General features: G+C 39.7%; 1 protein-coding gene and 1 long non-coding RNA gene across 2 annotated transcripts in view; one reads left to right on the top strand and one right to left on the bottom strand.

The window, feature by feature from the left end:
• rnf144aa (ring finger protein 144aa) overlaps positions 1–9,686 on the top strand; it is a 25,601-nt gene extending 15,915 nt beyond the window's left edge. The window contains exons 3-8 of the mRNA XM_067478731.1: positions 77–181; positions 1,066–1,126; positions 2,407–2,623; positions 4,048–4,195; positions 4,549–4,638; positions 6,200–9,686. Of these exons, the coding sequence (XP_067334832.1) occupies positions 77–181; positions 1,066–1,126; positions 2,407–2,623; positions 4,048–4,195; positions 4,549–4,638; positions 6,200–6,331 (753 nt within the window). The 3' untranslated portion in view covers positions 6,332–9,686. The remainder of the gene's footprint in view (positions 1–76; positions 182–1,065; positions 1,127–2,406; positions 2,624–4,047; positions 4,196–4,548; positions 4,639–6,199) is intronic.
• LOC137100974 (uncharacterized) lies at positions 5,776–15,141 on the bottom strand. The gene is made up of 4 exons (XR_010910973.1): positions 10,424–15,141; positions 9,715–9,787; positions 5,934–6,035; positions 5,776–5,854 (listed from the first exon to the last, which is right to left on the bottom strand). It is a non-coding gene; the product is annotated as an uncharacterized lncRNA (long non-coding RNA).

Below are 15,141 nucleotides of genomic sequence, written 5' to 3'. Positions count from 1 at the left end.
TTTGTTTTCCCTTTTTCATTTCACTGACAGCATATTGAACTGTGTCAATGAAGGGTTTTCTGTCTCCCCCCCCCAGTGCCTGAAGCAGTATGTGGAACTCCTGATTAAAGAAGGCCTTGAAACTGCAATTACCTGTCCAGACTCTGCGTGTCCCAAACAAGGACACTTGCAGGAAAATGAGGTACTGATCAAAGGAAAAAATTGTTTTACTTTGTCATTAAGATTAGATGGTTCTTTAGGTGTTGACTGGTTGGCAATAGCTAGACCATCCCCTGCAGCTTATCAGGCTCATGAACTGAATTTCCAGCATGTCTTTTCTTTAGATTGGACTGAGAAGGGACTTTATGTTCCTATCAGTCTCCACAAACAGTGGTCACACTTTAATTTTGTACAGTTTGCATGGAACTTTCACAACAACTACTATATGCACTTGTATAATTCCCCCCAAAAAAGTAGGAATTGGTGAGACTAACACATCTGCAGTGGTAGTTTAACCCCACTATGCTTCCTCAGATGTGGAAGTGTGGCAGTGTGTGTATTCTAATATAATGAGCATGCCTGCCCATTTCATCCAGCAGAGGTCAATCTGAAGGAGAAGGGCTCTTCAGCTTCTAGGTGGGTTGGTTGATAGACTCACTCTCTCACTTGGTCTCTGAGGCACAGTACAGTTTAGACCACATCCTTATGTTGCTAATCAATCAATGTCACAGGCCCTTAATAGAACCCCAGCTTGTCCTGCCTGTCAGACAATGCATGCATCTACTCTGTCAGCCCTGACAGGAGTGGCTTCACATTGTAATTGACATCTCTTTTACAAAGCCTGAATGTTCACATTATTTCTCCTTAAATTAGTGCTTTTAATTTTTAACCTTATTTTGCAAATAGAATAAAATACATTATTGGTAAGCAAGTAGTAAGTTCTTGTATCATCTTGTAGAGATGTGAATTTGACATCGTTCAAAAAATGTTATTCACATACTGATTGTATAATTGCTTCTTGCAGTTTCTGTCTATAAATATGCACAATGACCTGCTTATTCCCTCCCACTTCTCCTCTCCCTGCAGATTGAGTGCATGGTGGCAACAGAAATGATGCAGAGATACAAGAAGCTTCAGTTTGAGAGGGGTGAGTCAATACAAAAGCAGCCACCGTACGTCAGTGATAGTTCCTCAGTGTGTGGGCAATGGATGTCAATCGCAGACACACGTGGACCATGCTTTCCTCCGGGGAAGCTGTGTTTTTCTGTGACACACAAAAGGATGACGCCAATCGTGTTTTGCACATGTAGCTGTACTGCTGCGTGCTCTGTGTGGAATCAGTCATTCACCCTCCTGTGGATGATTTTGCTACTGAATTACACCACAGGGTATCTGCACAAAGCTAATAGAAAATATAACTATGAATCATTTCTCAGTAAATTTCATTCCTCAGCACTGACAGGTGACACAAGTTGTCTGTTGTATTGGTTGAGATCTAAACTTGTAATGTGTCAGACTAAGGAAGGCAGGTCTTTAAGTTAAATTTTTTTTACACTGCTGACTAAATGTTTATTTAATATTTGTTTTTTACATTTTGATAAAATGCTTATATACTGGTAATGGAAGGCTGTGTTGCGATGCTGCATGTAGACACGCTATTGAGTAATATTAGTGTTCAGCTACTACCAAGACAAAGAGGCAGTCTGTACTGTCACTCCTTGATGGTACTTTCCACCTACACAGTAGGACAAACTGTACACAGAACATGTAGACCTGAAAAAATGCATAAACCCAAAGAGAAACTGTTTCACTTGATGCACAAGTTTGATATTGTTTTTTTATAGATAAAATTATAATTTTATTCTATTAGACTACTGTCTGTAACTTATCGTAAGAAAGTAAAAATGTATGAAAAATTATTAATTTAACATTAGATCTTCATACTGAGGAGGGCAAAATTAAAGGGGTCAGAATATTTCCAAACCCACTCTATATAGCAACAAAAAGCGGGATCCTGAAAAGAAATAGAAATCCACTGTTGAGCCGTTGATGGTGCCTGCACATGGGCATTCGGCCGTCTCATTAATGTCCCGGTCCGTTCAGGCGGAACAGTTGCTGTAACCATTCCATATTCCTCAGACTGAGCCAAGAGTTCATGTGAAATGTGTGCTCTGAGTTCTTGGCAGAGAAGCGAGAGGAAGGAAAAGATACAGTACAAGGACAAGTGAGTTACACCATGAACTTAAAACCGAACTGGAGGAAAACACAAATCGGGTCTCTTTTAGTCACAAGCACAGTACGTTCATTTCTAAAGCATTAGCTGCTCCCGTAGTAAATAGATTTCTTAACTCCAATTATATATTTTCTTTAATTGCCAATGTGATTTTGGTGAACTTCGTGACCACATAACTTATTTTGTGCCATCAGAGGTACTGCTGGACCCGTGCCGGACGTGGTGCCCTTCCTCGACCTGTCAGGCCGTATGCCAACTAAAAGAAACCGATTCTCTAGCACTGCCTCAATTGGTCCAGTGTGGTGTTTGTGCCCTCGAATTCTGCTCTGCCTGCAAGGCCAACTGGCACCCTGGGCAGGCCTGCCAGGAAAACAACCTGCCCATTACTTCCTTCCTACCAGGAGAAAACAAGTACAGTTTTTTAGTTTTTAACTGTTTCTACTTATTATCTAACGTACAATGTTTTAATGCCCTTAGTTCAATATGTCAGATATCTGCACGTGTATTCTGTAATCCATGAATCTCTTCAGATAAAGGCTTTGCTACAGTGCCAGGCCTTAACTATAGCTGAGCAAAATAAACAATTACGATAAATATCAGTTTGAGATTCAGAAATTATGCTGGACATTTTTATAGACCATTTGGGGAGAAAAAAACCTTGACTGAGACACTTCTCTTCAATTAAATACAAAATGTCACTAATACTATTCTTGACATTGCTCAACATGTAATTGTAGGTATAGAATAATTGCTTAGGTAAATATTCGCCCACTTAAACCAGGTGCAAAGCAGTGTTACAAAGATATCATTTTAATATCTCAATAATTACAGTTAATGACTTAACACAGTAGCAGGCAGGTAAAAATGTATCCTAGCAGTTTCCAGCTTATTATCCAGCATTATTTCACCACCTCTTTGAAAGTCATTCTGTTTTGGCATGTTCGGACATTAGCGGGGCCTCATCTACAGATGCCCTTCCTTGAAATTATATAGATTTTCTCAGGTCTGGAGTAGCAGTCCACATGTAATAGCTCACCTGACTGGTGTTCAGCATCGCTTGTCCATATCCAGCACGATTTAATTGGCACATTCTCATTTATAGACTGACAGCTGGACTGGGTGGATGTTTTGCAGGTCTCATGCGCAAATCAATAAGTGGACATAAAAAGAACTCCAGTAAAGTAGGATGAGATGGGATTAGCAGGTCTACACACTGCACTGGTTCAGTGTAAAGTTGTCTCTGAAAGGTGGATTCTGACTTTTTTTTCACCCCAGGCATTTTGTGACTTAAGAAATTCTGCACCTAATCTACTGTAGCAAGAGAGAAAAATGCAGCATTACATCAGAGTGGCTAATTAAAGTCGGAGCAAGAATCCCATGTTCTCCCTCTGTCTAAGCAAATATAGAACAGTCTTGTTTTCCAGTCGTGTGTCAGATCAACAGATGTGCAGAATGTGCTGTAATTCAGTACAATAATTTAGTGGAGAAGCTTTAGAGATAAATGGGCTTGTTTGTTGTTCTAGGACGATCGTCAGAATTGGAGCTGCCTGCTCACTTCCAGATTTTAGGAGTCAGCACTTTTACAGAAACAGGAGAAATTGATACTGGGAGATGCCATTTAGTGATTGGTGCATTTTAGAAAAGTTGCCTGCTCATGAACTAGCCCCCATTTCAAACAATCGTATTACACCAAAGACTATAAATATTGATTGCTGCATAAAAGCAATCTCATCTCCAGAGCTTCTAGTGAAGTGAAATGGTTTTGGATTTTTGGTCAGCTATGGGATTTAAAAGAAACAAAAAACATATCAGGCTCATGTCTCTCTTCTCCACAGCTCATTCTATAAGAATGAAGAGGATGATGCACCAATCAAGCGCTGTCCTAAATGTAAAGTTTACATTGAGAGGGATGAGGGCTGTGCACAGATGATGTGCAAAAACTGCAAACATGCCTTCTGCTGGTACTGTCTGGAGTCTCTGGATGTGAGTTAGTCTTTTAAAATGTCTTCATTCCTTGATATTTACTGCAATAGAGAGCTAAATTATTCTGCATAACACATTGTGGTAATGTTAAATGTAGACAATTAGTCTTCCTGTGACCACAGTCACTTTCATTATCAGTAAATTTTAGCTTTACCTTGGTACTGGTATAAAAACAGCTTCTTTTTTTTTCTTGAAATGACAGTCACAGCTGAATTTGTATACAATTCTGACTTACGTAATGTTAATTATGTAAACAACTGCACTACAGGTTATTAAAAAAGCAATTTTCTCAGAACAGTTGTCAGGGACCTTTAGACTAGTAATGGCCCATGTTTATCTGTTTTGTGTGACAGGACGACTTTCTCTTGATTCACTATGACAAAGGTCCCTGTCGAAACAAACTTGGCCACTCCAGAGCTTCTGTTATCTGGCACAGAACACAGGTAATAAACCCATCTCTCTCTCTCTTTCTCTCTCTGAGATACATGTGCTGTACTGGCTTCCACACACTCCTTTAGTGATGGGCTAACATTATCTTGACAGCACAATAGGAAAAGGACGCCCTGTACCATGTGCAGTGAGAAAATCTGGTGCTTGGTGTCCTGCTGTTTTATGAACACACTTCACTTAGAAAAAAAAGGTTATGTAATCCTTTAAAACTCACCTGCAAAATGATTACCTGAACAAACTTGTATAAGAGTATAAATAAGATACCTATTTACTATTAGTTTACCAAACAAAGCGACACATTAGGAGTCATATGTAGTGCTCTGTATGTAAAATTGTCCATGTGAAATTATGGATTAGACAGGGTATTATGTAATATCTGAAGTCATGACAGAGGCAGACTCAGTTGTTTAGTTCACACATTTCTCCATTGTATCTGTCATTATCCAATAAATCTATTTATGGGGTGGCACGTCCCTTTGTCCAGCATACTTGTCCAGCATACCACTGGGCAACATCTGTTGACCACTGAGGCCTGCTGAGTCATGTGATTCCAGTTCAGCTGATGGAAGCCAGCTATAGCTTCACTATTCTGTGTCTTTGTCTCTTTCTTGTTTTCCTCATTCACCCCCCACCTCGTTTCTTCAAGGCCTCCCTCTCTCTCCCCCTCATGAAAGATGAGGTGGGAAAGGTTATCTTGTGAAAATGTTTTCACAAGTCCATCAGTATAAATTAATATTTTTAAATGTGTGTATATATAAATAAATAAAAGTGACTGTTGTATGTGATCCTGTTTATGTATTCCATTCTGGGGCTTTGAGTCTGCTTGTGTCTGGCTCCCTCATGTGGTGACTTAACTAGTCTGCCCTGCTAATAAGAGTGCAGTTTTAATTTAATCTTCGTTTTTAATATCAGTTTATGTGATATGAGTAATACTGTTAAACAGTTTACACCGGTGTAATGTAACCGTCCCATTATAGTTAAAATTACTTTCATGTATCAACTACACAAGACTTGCTTTTCACAATCATGTCTTCATCCTAACACTTAATCTTTAACTACTTAACTGTTTACCAGTCCCTATAGTGGGCAGCAGGTTTTTCAAGTTGTTGCTAATATCCTCAATTGGAAAAGCTTACCTCTTGTCGGTCCCTTGGCATTCTCTCTCTCTCTCTCTAAATTGGACAATGCTTGCCTGAGGGTGGTGGTAGTCTGTAGAAAGAAAAAATGTGTTAATGATGATTTTGTTACTTAAAATAAATAACAACTACAAATTAGTGGAAAAACTGACCTTTCTGAAGTTCGTTAAGCACTTTACTGAAAACTGTTTTGCAATGATGACCTCTGCTGGACAACATGTGATATTGCTGTTTCCAAGGATTTAAGGCCAGACCTATGAAGCAGTGGGATAACAACAACTTTTAATCAGTACAAGTAAAATTATAAAATGTTTTTTTTTTTTATTATTTGCTTGGAAGTATAATTTCCTTATATGGATGGATGGATAGGTTAATGCACCTAAATAAACTAATCCCTAACTGCTCTCACTCCCTGCAGGTTGTGGGGATCTTTGCTGGCTTTGGCCTGCTCCTTCTGGTTGCCTCCCCTTTCCTCCTCCTGGCTACTCCTATTGTCCTCTGCTGCAAGTGCAAGTGCAGCAAAGGTGATGATGACCCATTGCCAACTTAAACATACCGTCAGGGCTGGAGTGGAGAGCCACTCCAAGGATGGGCCATCTATTTTCCCTTTTGTCACCCCTTCACATTATTTTCCTCCCACCAGCTTTGAGCGCTTTGTTTATTTGGGCTGAGCCCGCACCAGCCCACAGCTGCTTTGGGATCCACTGCACTGCATGAAAGAGGCGTGGTAGAGAAGCAACCCTAGACCCTGGCCTGAAGAGAGGTGCAGGGTCGAAGGTCAGACGAGGACTACTGTGTCTTAGTGTGTAACACGATGGTGGTTTGGGGATGTGGAGGAAGTCAGGGCCAGAAGTGGGATACTGTGGTGTGGAGTCATTGGAAGCAACGGAAAAATCAATGTTGAGCTTTTCTCTTGTATGGACATTATCACGCAGGAGCATAGAACATTTGCTTTATCTGTCTGTTTTGTCACTCTGTCGTACGCAACAAAAGCTTTTCCCCAAACCAACGACACCTGATGTAGCTCTACAGATTCAGTCAGTAGCATTAAGCGTTACACCACACATTTGGTGTTCACTTGCTTTGCACACAGAACATGGATCTCCTTGTCATGTTTTCGACTGAGGTAGAGATGGGAGCTTGTTGTCACTCTCAACCCAAATGTACAGCACATCCTCTTGATGATGTCAATGTTTTATAACCTGTTGCTTTTAAAAGAACTGTGCTCAGAGTAGTGTCTGTGTTGTACGTCTGAGCTTATTCCAAACTGTACACACATTAAAGGGGATTTCCACTCAAATCTAAAAATACACTTATTTTCTGTCACAAATACTAGTTTTATTAACAGTGTTTTTTTTTTTATTTCATTTTTGTCACTTTCTCTAAATACACTCTCTTTGACACACCTTCAGTTGTTAAAGTCATATTTTGTGAACGTTTTCTGATACTAGATGCAGAAATCTTCCCAACTGGGTGGTGCTCCCCTTTAAGTTCAGCATTAATTTATATCAAAGCACTGCACATCCACATGTTGTGGAACCATTTTAATACTTCACTATAAGAGATGTCACTCCTTTAATTCTCAGTCCCCGGATGGTGATTTAGCCAAATAGAAATAGCCTTAAATTTAGAATAGCCAAAATCAGACATTTCCCCCTGTGCATTAAAGAGGTCAAGGTCAAAAACCCCAATATACCCAGGAAAAGCATGTTGGAAGGCATTTTAAAGCATTGCAGTCCATCACTGAAGCCCTTTATATTGAAATGATTCTATGATGTCATTCATATGCCACACTGTTTATAGCCATACTGTTAAAAAAAAAAAATGGGTGAAAAGTAAAGCCCTAAACTAATGTTCTGTGTAAGCGAGGGCCTGTATTTCCTAAGCCTCTTTGAGCAGAAAGTGCTGACCAACATCCATCTAACCATCAGCATGAATGATGTCAACCTCAGGACAGATTTCCTACTCTTTGAGACTTAACAAATACCTGCTAGCCCAAATTGCAAACTTGCATATGTTAGTGGTCCGAGTGTCAACGTTTTGTCTTGTTGGTAGTTAGACTGCCAACATCAAGCAGCTATTCCTTACAAAGATATCAGAAAAGCTTATAGAGGAAAAAATCTAAAAGAATGTTCCATTTTTGGGCACATAGTTGTTAAGCTGCTCTATACTATATCACTTTATCTATGCAAGTTTGTACATCACCATTCTTAGAAGGCTACTGAGTGATCATAATCAAATGTATGGCATGTGTAGGATTATGTAGTAAAAGATGCTGAATGTCACCATATGTTTGCATATCATGGCTTGTATTTTATCAGGGAATTATTCAGAAACCATCCATTATACCTTTTTCAGTTTAACTTTAATTTCACAATCAGTAGAAGGGGATTTATTTAGAACATTTCAAAAAGGCCTGTGTGAGGTTTTTCTGATTACAAAGTTTGAGTTTTGCTTTCATGCACAGCCATTCCAATGTTTTGTTTTTAAAAAAAGTTCATTTACATCATTAACCCTTTTCTTCCAGGGTAATTCACCAGTGTTCATGTAGCATTTCATGGGAAGTGTGGCTACCTTTACCGTAAAAGATGATCAGCAGTTAACAACAGTAGCTAATCATCTGCACCTTTCACTCTGGTATTCATGGTTATAATCATTGCTATTAGTAGCCTTAAATTTTTACGTATTTATCTGTAGCCTTTGTTGCTTTAACTGACCTCACCTATTTTATGAGCATGACAATTTGAATATCAAAGCCAGTCAAATTTTCTGCTTTTGATGTTTGGTTCTTTCCTTAAAAAAAAAGTTTAATTCCTGAAGCTTTTGTTGTTTTTATGACAATCGTGCCAAGCAGATTTCCTGGACGGGATAAGGAAATGAAGCTGTCTATTGTATTTGCATTTTACCCACATATTTGTAATGTATTAACAGTTTATACAGGGTGGAAAATATTTTAATGCTTTTTTTGTGTAAGCGCTGCACTGTATATGGGTTGCATTGGTTTACTTCTGGATAGGATTTGTGATGTGTGTAGTATGGTGTCTGCTGTGTAATCGCAAGCAAAAGTCAAGATTGCAACAGTACTTTTTCTAGTTAATCACATTAAAATCAGGGGTCTGATATCACCATTATCAAAGTCTTGACAGGCACAAATTAGCTTCAGCTAAGCAAAATCATAACGACTTCCATTTTTTACATTTTGTCACTAAATAGAAAGCCACTGAATTATGCAACTAACACAAAAGGGCCAAACAGTAAACCTTACAATCACTACAGGGTCATATTTGCATATTTACACTTTCTAGCACCAGAAAAGGCTTGGCAGGGCTCCACATAAAGACCTAATTGGAATAGGACAGTTTGACTTAGTTAAGGGCTTGCTTTAAAGATTTAGCCCTTAAATAGGAAGCAAGGTAAAAGGTATTTTATTTAAAAGCCCAAGTTCTACTTTGCAACTATTCTAAAGTTAAGGTATGAGCAGCAATTTATATTTTATACCCTGTTGTCATGAGTATAAGCTGCATGATTTTGTTTTAGTTTTACTTGATGCATATTAATGTATTGTAGCCTCTAAAGATCTTTGGGATGGTAGCGTTGTCAAACTCCTCACCTAGCTCTGTTTTTTGTTTTTATTTCCGGGCCTGATTGAACAATTAAAATTCAGTCACATCAGTAAGTGGATTATTGTAAAAGGACATGATGTATTAACAAAAGACATGTTCAGTTTCAGTAATTAGTAATTCAACACCAATTGATCTGGGTGGTAACTGAGACATCAACAAGATGGTAAATGTAAAATGGTATTTTTGGATCAGTTCTGTACAACTCTAGTCTCTGCATTCAGTATATCTACATTTTCACTAACACTGTGACACTAGTTATTAAAAGGTTGTTGTTTTTTGTGATTCGGTTCTCTTTATTCATTTAACATACCATGAAGAAGACTTCTGGCCCATTAGGTTGTGAAGTGGCTCCCTCTGCTGTGAAACCTGGGTAATCCTCCTTTCTGTTATGAGGGAGATGGACAGCACAAAAGGATACAATGTGTGCAAATCAATGGCATCAGTTAAACATGTCATTTCTAAATCTGCCTTCAATATTTATAATATGAAAAATAACAACATCCTTTTTAAAACAGACATACAATTACAATTTTGAATTATATAGCTTTATAACTGATATTTATCTGCCCATTTCTTGTGCATAATTATTAAATGCATAATTATTAAATGAGGGTCAGCAAAACAAATCTACCTTCAAAAATTGATTTTCATAAGTGTCATTTATGTTTTTGTTTTTTTTTAACTGTTCTCACAGTTCCACAAGGTATTCAGTAACTTTATGGATGCTTTAGAAGGCTTTTATTATCATTCCCTGCTCTTAAAAAAAGGTTTTTGCAGAAAACATTCACTTGCACTCATCTATTCTTTGTTTTATTGTGTCAAGCATCTCCATCACATTTGCGACAGCTCTGCCTGTTCATCAGACACGTGTCAGGCTTTTGTTAAGGTCTGCCAAAGAACAGGTTGTTCTCTCTCTCTCTGCCTTTGTGTCTATTTCCTGCCAGATGCTGGGTTAGGAGCATTAACAAGACAACCCTGAAAATGAAAGTGCAAACGCTCAGTGATATATCATCCCTCACCAGCTGTTCTCTGTTTGGAAGTCTCTCCACCAATCACTGGGCAGGACCACAGGAAGTTGCCATCTGTGGGCACCATGGTGACAGTTTTTGTAGATGGGCATTGAAGCTGATGTGTTATCTGGAACAAATGAAGTATGATACAGTGAGAATGGGGGGGTGCCGGAGGTGCGGCTCTGAAAATGTAGAGATGGACAGAGAGACAGGGTGGAGTTTATCATCGCAGAAAAGCAGAAGATGGAAAGCCAAGCTGCACCGGATGGATGAAAAGAGAAGAAACAAGGCTTTTGCACCTGCTCTGTACAGAACACTGGGTTCTGCTATCACACGTGTGCTGGCTGCAGTCCGATCAGGCTGGTCTGCTCTGGCTCTACCTTCCAACACCCTGCTGCCAAGCCGTCCTCCTGCTCCTCATCAGCTTCCACTGCTGCTCTGCACTCACAAATCAACCAACAAATTCTTAACCCTTAAAACATCAGTGCAAGGGGGTATAGGAAAATGTGTCACAATCAGTAGTGATCATGTGTTTTTGAGAGTGCAAAACGTCTATAAAATGACTAAGATCTCTAATATGTTTTGAAATGCATAGAAATGTAGATGGGGCTCTCCTCCTATACAGGATTATCTGCAACATGTCTAAGAGTTTCTAATTTATCGAAGTCTCTGGATAAATGCATTTGCTTCATTGTACCTAAAATATGGTTAATTATTTAACTTTACATCTCTGTACATGCATACCACCTAAAGCATTAGAACTCTGTAGTACTGTTGCTGGTAATAGCTGTAGTAAACAAACCAGCAAAAATCCTTGCAAAGCAGCTGGAACACCAACACTCAGTAGAAAAACAAACCACAACTGACCATCTTTAGTTTATAAGTCCAGATTGCGGTTCAGTGATGTTCCTGCTGTGGAAAAACCCTAAATGTTATTTTGACTTCCACTTCATGTTCCTGGCAAATCTGTTCACCAGAAGAGGGAACTAGAGTGTTGTAAAAACAAACACATAATTCAGATCTTAAGAAGTATAGGATATAGTGCGGGACAATTATGAATTATGATTCAGATTTATAAACCAGCCAGGAGTGTGGCCAGAAGGGGCACTGGCCCCTGCCCTTGTCATCTGGAAAATACCCCCTTAGATGAAGGTGGAGTTGGGGAAGACAAAGTAAATTGGTATGTTCTGACTTCTGACTGACTAAAACCACCTGATCAAGGTAATCAGCAGTGGGTAATGCACGGTTCCATGAGGACCAGGATTGGGGAACCACTGCCTTAAAGGGAATTACTTCAAAAGTAGCACATTCGTCCAGTGGGACGCGAGAATGAATTGATTAGATTTTGGTGCCAAAGGTCAAGGTCACTATGAGGTCACATGTCCTATTCTCATCAGTGCAATATGTCATAATTCCTTGAGGGATCTTTATTTAATCTGGCCTTACCTACTTAGACTTGTGGATAAAGTCAGTAGAATATGACAGGCATGCATACAGAGCACTAAGAGAGTTTTCAGACCCCTTTCACTTTTAAAAATTTTATGTTGCATTTAAGTTATCTTGGTCTGAGAATTGATTAATGAAAAAACATTATTTGAACAATAGGATCAGGCTGCAACATACAATAACACGATAGAGAAAAGTGAAGGGGGTCTGAATGTACTGTACACACTGCAACATGACATGGTGGAAACATACACCACAAGGCATATTCCTAGGAGTGCACTCTGGACAGAGATCTCAGATGTTGTTCCTGGAATCTGTTCAAACCACTCTACCATTTTTAGAGTTAAAGCCCCCGGTGTCAATTACCACAGACACCATTTGTGCCTTCACCTTCCACATCTTTTCTAACTCTTCTTTCAGCCCTTGGCATTTCTAAAGCTTCTCATGTTCTTTCTTCCTGGTGTTGCTACATCTGTAATTACGGCCTTCTTCTTCTGTTTGTCCACCACTAATATGTCCGGTTGGTTGGCCTTACCTGTTTGTCAGTCTGTATCTGGAAGTAACACGTGAACTTGGCTTGGTCATTCTCAACCAACTTTGGAGGTGGGTCAGGGGTTTGTGCCTTCATGAGGGTTCCTGCTCTTCCCTGTCTTGCTCCTCTAGTTTCTTCTGCTTCAGATACTCAATAAGCACATCATCACTTGGTGGCATGGTTCTATGTTGTTTTATCCTGGATAGCAGCTTTGATGCTCACTAATCCTCTGCAACCCTCCTGCTTAGTTTACTGTCTCAGGATGCTGGATTAAGGGTGAAACCCTCCTTGCATTTTAGAAAGCTTCCATGATGTCTTGATGTCAGTGACTTTTATCTCCTCTTTGGCCATGTCATTATTCCAGAGGGCTACCTGATGAGCAGCAGGGCGTAGGTGAACATCGCTGGGACTTTGTTCTTTCCATTTAGCCTAATTGTCAGGACTTGCCTTACTCTCTGTAGGTATTTGGCAGTTACTGCTTTCCTTGCAGCCTCTTCATGGTTCCCATTTGTCTGCTGGATCCCAAGGTACTTGTAGCTGTCCTCAACATCTGCTATGTTGCCTTCTGGTAGGTCAGCCTTTTAAGTTCCGACTACCTTTACTGTCCTTGTTACCCTCGACCCCACTCATCCAGTCCGAATAACATTCCAATGTCCTGGTTGTCAATTCTAGTGGTGTAGATCAGTGAGTCGATGTCTCGTTCATTCCTGGCATGCTTGATGTCTTTCATGTAAAGCACTCTTGATGATGATCTGGCTAAGGAGGGTTCACTTAATGCTTAAAAAAAAACAGTAAAATTGAAAGCGAAGAGCTCCCTCCCATCTCTTGATGTGGGTTAAGGGTTAAGAACGTGCTCATGCTTGCACACAGGAATTATGATCAGAGGCCATTGTTGATCAACCATTGACTGAAATAACTTGACTTGGGTCCTGGCTCTTATCTATTTTATCCTAGCATAGCTACAGGTATACTGCTTTCTGCCCCTTAGACCTTTGATACCTATTCTATTTCTATTCTCATTAGGTGACGGTGGTTCAGCGAGACAAGTTTCTAGCCAGTCCAATCAACAAATGTATGTATTTGTTGATGCTGCTCTATCTATTACTTAAATTCTTTTGAAAAAGCTCTTTTCTGGCTAATAGTAGGTAGATTGTAAAACGTAAGTCTTTCTCTAAAAATAATCAAAACAACACCAGAATTTAGTGTTATGGTTATATTAAACTAATGTTAATGCATTGTCACAACATTTTCACACAGGAGGCGCCTGCATAAGATCCTGTTAGTGTGAGGATCACGTTTGCTCTTGTCCCTACACCTTTCTAATTTTAATGTCATCACAAACTTCTCATCCTCTACTTTTAGCTTAGCTTGACAATCAACACCATAATAAAACTCATCTGTGCCATTTTTCTACTACAAATCCTGTTTGCCTTCTTTTTCCACTTGCCTTTTAGACCACTCTCTCTTCATTCTCTGGATTTTATCTGGGACAAGTTTGCCTCAGGTCAATCACCTGAGCCTCCTCACCTGGCACCTGACAGGCCTGTTAAGACAACGGGGCTTCCTGGTGAAGGAGCCACAGGGAGGGTAAAAAACTCTGATTTCTGTCATGACGACATACCTGAGAACAAATAAGACCATAGGGATTCAGTTTGCAGTGAGCATGCAGTCAAATACAAACAGGCTTGATTTGATAACTATGTCGCCAGTTGTAAAGAGAACTGTAAAAGAAAATTAGTGAAAGAAATGTTTTCAAGTTCAGTTAATATTTGGTTTAGCAAGTAGCTCTCTTATTAAAATTCAAAATCTTTTTTTTATGTTGGAGGCTGCAGTAGAAAAAAGTATTTTCATGTTTGGATTTAACATGAAGTTTGTGAAATGGAGCTGAAGCAGTTCACAGCCCACTGCTCTTTATGTAACATCACTCATGTGTCTTTTAGTCACTGGCAGTTGATATGCGTTTGATTAGTGAGACTGGAACCATCAGCTATCAGACATGACGTACTGTACTGAGCCCCTACTGCTCCTACCACCACCACAGCTTCCAGCCACGCACCTGTTCCCTCAGCCTGCTCTCGCTCGCTCGCTCTGTCACTCACACACACTCTGCGCCTGTGGTTTCAACTTGACTTTTTCTCATTAAAGACTCAGTGAAATTTGACAGGTTTTGACAGCGAAGGTTTCCAAACAGATCCTGCCATAGTGACAGATATCCGACAGCTTGATGATAACTGCTGCCTTATTGCAGAAACACAGGTGTCCCTCATGGCTGATGACAATAGGCAGTTCTGAGTGATGGACGGATTTGATGAAAAGTTACAGAGCTGGAACAAGAGGAAAAGTGTGCATTCTAGGACCAAAACAAGAGAGAGATATTGTGAACTTGAATGAGGTCACTGTGTTCTCATACTCATTTCATTCCGGTTCAAGTCTCTAGATGGTTACTAGGTGCTAATGATACAATAGTTGTTGCAAGTTTATCAGCTGAACCTCAACAATTGTTCTAAGCCCACCCTTTACTTTATCCTCTGCTTCTCTACTTCTATCATCTTTTTTGTCTCATCCTCCCCCTTCTGCCTGTATATCAGCTTCTTAGTACTGCTTTTAATATTACTTGTGTGTAGTGTTTTAACCAAGATCTGGCGATAACTCCTCTCGCGTGCCCTCTGTCAACAGTAAACTTTCTGAAAAGCAACTTAACAGGCCGTGAAAGGGCGGCACAGATGGCTACATCCTAGGTGGTAATTAT

This window comes from Channa argus, chromosome 16 (genome assembly GCF_033026475.1).
Source record: "Channa argus isolate prfri chromosome 16, Channa argus male v1.0, whole genome shotgun sequence".
Taxonomy (NCBI): Eukaryota; Metazoa; Chordata; class Actinopteri; order Anabantiformes; family Channidae; genus Channa; species Channa argus.
This window is presented reverse-complemented; position numbering and strand designations above follow the sequence as displayed.